General features: G+C 54.4%; 1 protein-coding gene across 4 annotated transcripts in view; it reads left to right on the plus strand.

Annotated features, from left to right (window-relative positions):
- Window positions 1-6,831, plus strand: part of TP73 (tumor protein p73) — a 29,103-nt gene extending 22,272 nt beyond the window's left edge. Inside the window, exons 6-12 of one of the 4 annotated variants that reach the window (XM_014952429.1) lie at window positions 19-161; window positions 779-867; window positions 1,338-1,462; window positions 1,686-1,843; window positions 1,980-2,112; window positions 3,044-3,137; window positions 5,024-6,831. In XM_014952429.1, the coding sequence (XP_014807915.1) occupies window positions 19-161; window positions 779-867; window positions 1,338-1,462; window positions 1,686-1,843; window positions 1,980-2,112; window positions 3,044-3,137; window positions 5,024-5,344 (1,063 nt within the window). In that variant the 3' untranslated portion in view covers window positions 5,345-6,831. The remainder of the gene's footprint in view (window positions 1-18; window positions 162-778; window positions 868-1,337; window positions 1,463-1,685; window positions 1,844-1,979; window positions 2,113-3,043; window positions 3,138-5,023) is intronic. The other 3 variants (XM_014952430.1, XM_014952431.1, XM_014952432.1) reach the window with 3 other exon arrangements.
- The last annotated feature ends 3,833 nt before the right edge of the window (window positions 6,832-10,664 follow it).

Genomic DNA, 10,664 nt, shown 5'->3' on the forward strand with positions numbered 1-10,664 from the left:
CTCTCTCTCTCCTCCCAGTGGCCAAGTCCTGGGAAGGAGGTCGTTTGAGGGACGGATCTGTGCCTGCCCCGGCAGGGACCGCAAGGCGGATGAGGACCATTACCGAGAGCAGCAAGCCCTGAACGAGAGCGCGGCCAAAAACGGCAACACCAACAAACGCAGTGAGTCCCTTCCCGGGGGACAGAGCTGGGGGGTCATCAGGGTGCTCCCGGCCAGCACCCCCCTTTCCCATTCTGCCTCAGCTCCTTTCCCATTGCACCCACAATCACTGCGCTCCAGAAGTTCGGGCTCAAACACCCACCCAGGCACGACGCTTTGCCTTTTTCTGAACTAAATCTAAAATCTCATAAATAGGAGATTTTAGATTTTGCAAAAGTTTGTGCAGGGCTTTCACATCCAGATAAATTTGTTCTTCATTATTATAGAATCATAGAAGCAATCATTCAGGTTGGAAGAGACCCTTGGGATCATCGAGTCCAACCATCTCCCCTACTCTACAAAGTCCTCCCCTACACCATGTCCCTCAGCACTGCATCTAAACGGCCCTTAAACACAGCCAGGGATGGTGACTCAACCCCCTCCCTGGGCAGCCTATTCCAATGCCCAACCACTCTTTCTGTGAAAAACTCCTTCCTAGAATTATTGCTAATAAAGGGACACCATCAACGCCAGAACCCAGGGGAGCAGCCCTCATCCTGCACGGCAGGGAGCTGAGGTGCCCCCCCACGTGTCCTGCCCTCCTGGGGACAGCCTGGAAACGCTCTTCTCTCCCTTCCAGCCTTCAAGCAGAGCCCCCAGGGCATCCCGGCACTGGGGACTGGTGTCAAGAAACGGAGGCACGGGGAGGAGGAGATGTACTACGTGCCAGTAAGTGTCAGTGAGCTGCACTGGTGGAGAGCTCGGCTCGGGATGATGGTGACATCGTCCCTTCTGCCAAAAATTGATCATAGAATGGTTAGAGTTGGAAGGGACCTTAAAGATCATCAAGTTCCAACCCCCCTGCCATGGGCAGGGACACCTCCCACTAGAGCAGGTCGCTCAAAGCCCCATCCAGCCTGGCCCCCATCCCCACAAATGCTCTGGGGATGTGATGCTGGGCAGGACGGGGCTGCACGGTCTCCTGCAGAGCAGCAGGGATGGGGGCTGATCAGGGACCTAGAGCCCAGGAGCAAAAGCATCTGTGATTTCACATGTCCAAGGGGGTTCTGGACCCCCCCACAGTCCCTGGACACCGTGACTCTGCACCTTGTGCAGCTGGATGGGGAAAAAGGGCCACAGGGACAGTGATGAGGTGGGACAGGAACCAAGCAGAGCCCCGGGCTTGTTCCCTCCTCCAGGTGCGAGGCCGGGAGAACTTCGAGATCCTGATGAAGATAAAGGAGAGCCTGGAGCTGGTGGAGCTGGTCCCGCAGCAGCTGGTGGATTCCTACAGGCAGCAGCAGCAGCAGCTCCTGCAGCGACAGTGAGTACGGCCAGAGCAGCCCCCCGAGGGCAGGGGGAGGCTGGGACCAGCCCTGGGGTGTCCACAGCACCTCTGCCACCTCCAGACCACCATTATTGGTGCAAAACACCTTCTCCTCCTCCCAGAGCCCCCTGTGGGGAGGTGTGATGGGCCAGAGGGGAGCCCTGGATGGGGCATGGGGGGCTCCATCCCTCTGCTGACCCCCCCCCTTGCTTTCTCCAAGCAGGACCCAGCTGCAGACCCCGTCCTCCTACGGGCCCGTCCTTTCACCCATGAATAAGGTCCACGGTGGGGGAATCAACAAGCTGCCCTCCGTCAACCAGCTGGTGGGGCAGCCCCCCCAGCACAGCTCCGGCCCCACACCCGGCCTGGGGGCCATGGGTAAGGTCCTCCTCACCACCCCGGGCATCCATCCCCCCCCTCTCAGGGGCTCTGCCCACCTGGGTGGGGTCCCTGCCGAGGGACTGGGGGGGTTATCCCAGGAGGGGTGATGTCTAATGGCTGTGTTCATCACCAGGACCCGGGATGCTGAACAGCCACCCCATGCAACCCAACGGAGAGATGAACGGGGGCCACTCCTCCCAGTCCATGGTCTCCGGGTCACACTGCACCCCCCCGCCGCCCTACAACCCCGACCCCAGCCTCGTCAGGTAGGGAAGGCGACCCGTGCCCTGTCTGTCTCCTCCCCCGGTGTTTCTTGCTGTCCCTCCCTCGCTCTAACCCTCGGATCTGTCTCCTAACTGCTCAACTGGCCACTGGTCCCAGCTGAGAAATCACTGCTGGTGAAATCTCATCTCAGAATCCAAAGCCCAGCTCCCTACCCGATCACCCTTGTGTACCTCTACCTGGGTAATCCATCCTTGCTTAATTAAAAATTAAAAATGCATCCAAACGAGAGTCTTTTCCCTCCTGTCAAACCAGCCCGTAGCTTTGTGAACTCCCCCTTCCTCTGCAAAGGGCTCCGGGGATGCGCTACCATCCAGGTGCTTTTTAACCTTTTAAAGGCCACTTTTTAACATTTCAGTCTTGAAAAAGACCCCGAACATTGCGACAGACCCTCCTTTAGCAGGGGATTTGGACTGGATGATCTCTCTGGTCCCTTCCAACTCTAAAAATTCAGTGAAATTCAGACCCTCCCGAGGCAGGGGGGCTGTGCTGTGGGGCTGCAGCCCCCCCCTGATGACGTGCAAACCCCCTCCTCTGTCCCACAGAGCAGGGACTGGCTTCGCTGCCCACACTCAGGCATGACCCCCCCTCCCTCTGGTTATTCCAAGTTATTCAGCTGAAGCCTCCAAAGAGCAGGAGAATAACAAAATGCAGTTTTAGGAATGAGACTTGTCCCAGGCTTCACTTTGAGGTTAGTGGCAAAGGAGGTCACGCTTGGGGTGGCAACAGCCCCAGAAAAAAGGCAGCTGGGATACCCCCAGGGGAGATCTGCCACCCCCCTGCCTGCCCCAAGTGGGGTTGGGGGCACTCATCATAGTCCCCCTGCCTCCCAGTGACCCCACACAGGGCTTGGGGCTGCAGAGCTGTGGTTCCGGAGAAGTTAACGCCACTTTATTTTCCAAATTTTTTCTGCAGTTTTTTAACAGGATTGGGGTGTCCAAACTGCATCGACTATTTCACCTCCCAAGGGTTACAGAATATTTACCACCTGCAGAACCTATCCATAGAGGTAAATGCTTTGGGGGAGATCTCTTCTTACCGCTCGTTTCTCTCAGCTGTCCATGTGAAAAGAGAGGGCAAAGCCCTTGGAAAGGGACGGGGAAGCTCTGGACCAGCCCCTCACGCAGAATATTTGCTCCCCAGGATTTACCCCTCCCATTCCTGCATCCCCCCGGGCTCCTGAGGGTTTGGCAGGAGCTCTGTCACCGGCAGCAGCCACCTGAGCCTCAGTTGGTTCCTCCAGACTGTCAGGCAGAAAAAAGCTAAGGGATCCCCGGGTAGATTTTTCCACCTAAAACACAGAAAACCCAGCTGAGGTGCTCAGTGAAATAACCCCAACCCCCTCAAACCAGCAGGAACACGGCAGCCCAGCGAGTTCTAAATCTGATCTTACTCTTCCCCTGATAATCTTTAAGGCAAAAGAGGCTGAAATAAGGGAGTCAAGCCCAGGGCTCTTGTATTAAGGCAACCCTGGGATGAAATAGTCCAGGTCAGGTAAAAGCTGGTGTGAAAACCAGCAGAAATGCTAGAAATGCCTGAGTTTGCACAGAGCATCTGCTGCTGCCTCTCTCGGTGACGATGTCGAGGGTGGCACCGGCTTCCCCAGCCCATCGGGGTAACGAGGAGGAGAAAAAAACATTAAATCTTAAGCCCCTTTGAGCCGTAGCAAGCCCTGCAAATCCCTGAGCTGGTGTTTTTGGCTCCTGCCCTGCTCTTGTTTTGCCCCGGGCAATTTGTTTTGGTCCCTGGTGGGGAGCAGGACCTCGCTGTGACCACGCAGCCCCTGGAGACACGATGGTTTTTCCTTGGTAGCTGGGGCCAGTTGCGTAACTTTAGCCTGGTCTTGGACCAAATGTTCCCAACTAACCCCGTGACCCGTCTGCAAGCTGGCGAGGGAGGCGTTTGGTACGGCCAGAACGTGTCCCAGCCCCTGAGCTGTGTGTCCCAGCAATTTGTAGTTACTAATTACGTACTCGTCTGCTCTGGTTAACCCTCACCCCGGTCTCTGTGTTTGGCGTTGACGTGGATCTCTGGCACCTCTTGCTACGACGGTGATGGCTGGTGCAGGGCCCCCCATCCCGAGGTTATTGGTCTCATTTGGCTTTATAACCACAACCTGTTGTCCCACTGGTGTGTGACACCGGTCCCTGGGGCCAGTGCTGCTCCAACCTCCTGGTCCTGGACTGGAGGAGAGTCCTCAGCCCAGAAAACACATGAGGACACTTCACACCCTGCTTTGCCACTGGCGTCCCATCAGTTTGATCATAGAATCACGGAATAATTCGGGTGGGAAGGGACCCTAAACCCCCCAAAGTGCCACCCCCTGCCCTGGGCAGGGACACCTCCCACCAGACCAGGTTGCTCCAAGCCCCCTCCAACCTGGCCTTGAACCCCTCCAGGGATGGGGCAGCCACAGCTTCTCTGGGCAACCTGGGCCAGGCTCTCACCACCCTCACACCAAAGAAGTTCTTCCCCAGATCTCATCTCAATCTCTCCTCTTTCAGTGTCAAACCCTTCCCCCCCATCTTATGGCTCCCCTCAAGAGTCCCTCCCCATCTCCCGTAGGCCCCCTTTAGGGACTGATCTGAACCCACCCCCAAAAAAAAAATCTAGAAAAACCAATTTCCAACCTGGAAAGCTTGGTTGGTTTTTGGTTGGAAAAACCAACACCAATCTGCAGTGTTTGGTTGACTGGCCATTGGACACGAAGGAGAAATCACCCATGGGCTTGGGGCCATGACCAGGGGGAGGTCCAACCTGGCCACCGCTGGGTGCTTTGGGCAAAATGCCCACGGTTTCTCCCCCAAAACACGATCTTGGGGGTCTGGGATTCACTCCTGTGGGTGCTGCCACGTCTCCACCGGCCATGCCTTAGAGATGATGGTGTTCTTGCAGGATCTCGGAGCACTGAAGATCCCGGAGCAGTACCGTATGATCATCTGGAGGGGTCTGCAGGAGCTGAAGCAGAGCCACGACTACGGGGGGCAGCAGCTCCTACGCTCCAGCAGCAACGCCTCCACCATCTCCATCGGCAGCTCGGGGGAGCTGCAGCGGCAGCGGGTGATGGAGGCCGTCCACTTCCGCGTGCGCCACACCATCACCATCCCCAACCGCGGCGCCCCCGACGACTGGGCGGACTTTGGCTTCGACCTCCCGGACTGCAAATCCCGCAAACAGTCCATCAAGGAGGAGTTCACGGAGGGGGAGATCAACTGAGAGCTCCTGGAGGCGGGGGGGTCTCCAGGCGGCGGCAGCAGCAGCAGCAGCGAGGGACGCGGAGGTTGAGGGGGTGGAGATGAAACCCACCCACTCCCCCACCACCATGAAAAATATTTTCAGGCTTGGGGGTGGCTGGAAAAGTGTAATTTTGTTGTCTGGAGGGGAGTTGTGAGAGTGAGAGGAAGCTGAGCCACATCAAGGAGGACATGGTGGTGGCTTCAGTGGAGCTGAGGGGACAGAGGGCGGCCATGACGGGGGGGGGACCCGCTGGAGCTTCACGTTGGCTTGGGTTTTCACTGATGGACAATCCCCACAGCCAAAGGACACGATGTAAAGACGTTTTCCTCTCAGCAAGACCAGCCTTTGTCACTGCTTCTGTGCTCTCCGTGGTGTCCAGACCCCATGAGGCTCCGTCGCTCCCCAGGACTCGGCCCGTCCCGGCTCCGCAGAGACAGGGCCGGGGGCTGCCACACACCCCCCTCCCCAGGGACTGCCAAAAAAAACACCCCCTTCCTTCTTCGTAGAGCAGAACAGAACCCCTTTGTCAGTCCCCGACGCGTCCACGTACTTAAATATTTGTGTATATAAACAGAAGCAAATGTACATACAGTGTACTCATCGTGCTGTAAGGAGAAAAAAAAAGAAAAAAAAAGATTTATTTTCATGTAAACTATAAAAATTGATACTTACTCCTGAGACACCAGAGTGTCAAGTAAATTAATTTCATGTTCTAGCATGTAAACATGCAGAAAATCGTGTCTCCAGCCTTATCTATTCAAAATTCCATTATTTTTTTTCCTCCTGGGAATACCTTTCCTGCAGTTGGGGAGCCTGTGAATCCTCCCGGGAAGGCAGAGGTGGGGATGAGGGGGCACAGACAGGCCGGGCTGGTCAGCAGGAGCAGGGGAGGTGACAATCTGATGCCACCTTGGAGCCAGGAGGTGGACACGGGGAGCTCCATCTCCCCCCGTGAGCTCTCTCTGGTTGTGTTTGCTGTTTCTGGTCATTCTGGTGTGATTTCTCTGTTGATTCAGGCTGGAAAAAAACCCCTCTGTAGAAAGGAAGGGCAGAGGCAGGTGTGTTCCCTCCCTCCCCTGCTCCTGACTCCACACCTGGGGAGGTGACATCCCACAATATGTCCCCCCAAAGGTCTGTCAGGGAGAGGGGCAGGAGCTGCTCCTTCTGCCCCCTCAGCCCAGGGTGGCTCCAGATCCCAGGCAGCCTGAGGGAATCCATGGAGGAACAACCTCCCCAGAACCTCCTGCATCTCCTCCCGGCACTGCCCCTGCCATGGAGACCTCCAGAGGACAGGGCTTCAGCTATTGCAGCCTGGAGAAAAGAGGGGTGAGGGGAGACCCCACCGCTCTCTACAGCCCCCTGGAAGGAGGGTGTAGCCAGGGGGGGTCGGTTTCTTTTCCCAAGGAACAGGCGATGGGACAAGAGGAAATGGCCTCAAGTTGTGCCAGGGGAGGTTTAGGATGGATATTGGGAAAAATTTCTCCACCAAAAGGGCTGTGAAGCCTTGGAATGGGCTGCCCAGGGCAGTGGTGGAGCCACCATCCCTGGAGGGATTTCAAAGCCGGGCAGACGTGGTGCTGAGGGACATGGGTCAGTGGTGGGTTGGTCAGTGCTGGGTTGGACCGATGGTCCGAAAGGTCCTTTCCAACCCAGACGTTTCTGTGATTCTATTTCCCATCTGCCTTGGGCTGGGGAAGGAGCTGGGAGACCCCTGGGGGACCCTCAAACCAGTAGAGCCAAAGAGTCCCAACGATGACATTCAGGGCTCACCTGGGAGATGTGCCTTCTCCCTCTTCAGGCCGGTGTTGGAGGATCCATAGGTGCCCCAGGGCCAGGTCCTCCCTCTGCCACCCTCCTCTTGGTGCCCAGGAGCAACTCTGAGCCTGGGGGGAGCAGGGGGTGGCCTCTCCCCCCAGTGACAGGAGCCACCGGTGCCAGCACAGCCTCCTCCAGGTCATTCTGTCCCCCCACAGCACCCACGGGGACCCCAACTCCCTCGGGCTGCTCAACTGTGAACCTGTGTCCTGTGATAACGGCTAATTAAACGGCTAATTAAAGCACTTTGATGCTTTAAAGGTTTTGAAACAACCATTCACGGTCTCCTCCTTAACCAGGAGCACTGATGCTCTCCAACACGCTACGAGTGGTGGTTTTTATAATGTTATCTTTGGAAAATGTGTTATTTTTATAGCTGTGGTTTCTATTTTTTTTCCCCTCCTGTAACACAATAAAATCCCAGCACCTGGCAATGAAAGTCTTGCTTATCTTGCAGGGAAAGTGCCCTCCTGTCCCAGCCTCAAAGCCTAAAACCTCAAAGGGCCTGGACTCCCTTTGCTCCATCGAGCAACCACGAAGGTAGAGACTGAAAACAGAGAAGGAAATAGATAGCAATCTTTATCTCTAAGACAAAGGTTTTCTGAGTTCCAAAAATTACACCGTTAAAAACAATTTCCATGAGAGAACTCTCTTCAGTTATAAACACCACTGCTATTTCTAGCTTTTGTCCTATATTATTGCATATGTAGGAACTGGAAATTGATTGAACTAAAGAGTCTTGTGAGAAGTGTCGTTTACAGACTAACACTCAAGGCAAGAACGTTATTTTAATACAATTAAAAAAAAAAAAGCTTTCAACTACCTTGAAAACTGGCACGTGAGAGACAAGAGCAGTGAAATCTGCCCGTCTGCACCTGCCCAACAATAAAAAGGTACAAAGAACCTGGTTAAAAGCAGACTTGCCTGTTGTAGAAGGCACTATCTTTTCCTGTGGTGTGTATCCCACACCTGCTGGACTGCAGAAAAGAAAATTACCTTTAAAATCCATCATCGGATGCTCTTCCTACACTCAGAGAACGTGATTATTAATTCAATTTTGCTACTAAAATGTTAACATACAACGTTGGTATTTAAGCAAGGAAAGGAACAGCCTCCTGACAGCTACTGAAGGACCTGCCTGGTGGCTGCCTGTCTCAGGAACAGATCCTGCACAAACTCACTGCTCACACTGGGAAAAGCTCCTTCACAAGGCAGTGTTCACTGCTGGAACACCCCAGCGTGTTGCTCCTCCACGGAACAGCCTTAATTTATAGCCTCACTAGGAAATCTCTCCTCCCTCTAACGTCAGGGCTCCCCCTCTGCCTCCTCATTTCCCCACAACTCAAGAAAACGAGAGCAGAACTTCTGGTGAAAAAGATTTAGAAAACCTGGTAAAAAAAACAAACAATAAATAGGAGGCAGGTTCAGCAGAGAAGTCACATTCCTGCCTGTACTGAGGGGAAATGAGCACGGACCAGAGGGATGCTCCTGGGGTTTTTTGGAGCATCACATCTCACCTGCAGAGCTGTCAGGAAAGCCACCTGCCTGCCCTGCTCCCATCACGGCTGGTGATGGTCTGACACCACCTCACCATGTCTGTAAGAACATCACTCTTCTCCCAGGAAAATGGAGCTGCAGAGCCCTCCAGGGCTGGATGAAACCACCCCAAATTTCTCGAGGGCTCTGGCTGAGGCACTAAGAAACACCCACAGCCCCAGCGCTTCCTGGCTCAAAACGCCTCCATCTTCTGGGCATTCCCAGCAGAAAGGTCCAAACCCCAAGTCGATAAGACTCTTCCCCAGGTGGGAAGAGCTCACTGGAGCACAAGGTTGTCCTTCACCTCAGGAGACAGCAGCAACGTGTCACAGGATCTCAGTCTTGATGACAGCCGAGTCTATGGCTTCGTTGCGCAGGTCAACAGCAGACCCGTTCCTCCAGGACTGCTCCGCAGCTGCAGCCACCTGGATGGTCCAGAGAAACTGCTCTTTGGTTACCACGGGGGGTTCCGTGCCTGCAGGGACAGGAACAAAGCACTGGATGAAACATGGGGTTCATCTCTGCACATCACTGCCCACCACGGCGTCCCCCTTCAGCTCCCAGACCTCACAGAGGGGTGTCAGAGTTTAAAAAGAAAGATTCATCCTCCTTTTCTTTCCTGTGACTAAAATCCTGTATTTCTGCCAATGCAGCCAGCAGGATAGAAATATTTTCACTCCTTCTGGGCAGCCAGGCCTTGAGATGAGGGTCTCCTTGCTGTTAGAAATGGCTGCTTTCCCCACAAATCCCACTAAAGCCCAACATAATTTTTCCTCCCAATTTTCTTCTCGGAACACAGTTTCAGATGGACAATTCCAAGCCTCACCCGTCTCACTGAGGTGAAAATGAGAGCAGCAGCACACCCTGCAAAGCCCAGTCCTTCCTTTCCATCTGTCCTTCTGTCCTTCTGTTCCTTCTGTTTCCATCTGTCCTTCCTTTCCATCTCAGCTGTTGGCACGGCCACGGAAGGACCGGCTCCAGCGGGGGGCTGAGGGCTCCACACGGGGTTTCACCCCCCTGCAGGCACCATCCTGCTCCTCCAGCACCCACTGAGGACATTGGTGCTTCTCAGCCCACGAAACCCCACGTCTGCTTATGGGGAGCTCCCTCACCACCTTCTCATCACAGCCTTAAATTTAACCACGGTGAACCTCAGCCCTAGCTTTCCACCTACTCGTTTCTTTTTGGGGTTTCACAAACCAAGACCAAACTGCAATTGCTGTTGGAGCAGCTCCCGAGGGAAGTTTTCACTGAAAGCACCACCAGGGATTAGTGTCAGCTCCCTCCTACCTTTCAGGGTTCGCAGGAAGTGTCGGAAGAGCTCCCTGTGTGCCTCTCTGTAGCGGTCAGCTTGGGTCTGGGAGTAGATGGGGACCGAGGTCCCCTGCTCCGAAATCCCCAGAGGATTCCGATTATCCACCCGTAACGTCCCTTGAGAACCATGAACCTGCAGGGAGGCAGCAGGTGGGAGAGAGAACAATGTTTTTAGGTTATCAGGCTTTTGATCCTAAACACCTGGCTGCTCTACAGAAGCCCTGGGTTGGACTCAGAGAACGTGATTATTAGTTCAATTTTGCTACTAAAATGTTAACATACAACGTTGGCATTTAAGCAAGGAAAGGAACAGCCTCCTGACAGCTACTGAACGACCTGCCCAGCAGCTGCCTGTCTCAGGAACAGACCCTGTACAGGGTCCTGCACAAAATCCCAGCTCACACTGGGAAAAGCTCCTTCACAAGGCAGTGTTCACTGCTGGAACACCCCAGCGTGTTGCTCCTCCACGGAACAGCCTTAATTTATAGCCTCACTAGGAAATCTCTCCTCCCTCTAACGTCAGGGCTCCCCCTCTGCCTCCTCATTTCCCCACAACTCAAGAAAACGAGAGCAGAACTTCTGGTGAAAAAGATTTAGAAAACCTGGTAAAAAAAACAAACAATAAATAGGAGGC

The sequence above is a fragment of the Calidris pugnax genome, unplaced genomic scaffold (genome assembly GCF_001431845.1).
Source record: "Calidris pugnax isolate Ruff unplaced genomic scaffold, ASM143184v1 scaffold217, whole genome shotgun sequence".
NCBI classification, from domain to species: Eukaryota; Metazoa; Chordata; class Aves; order Charadriiformes; family Scolopacidae; genus Calidris; species Calidris pugnax.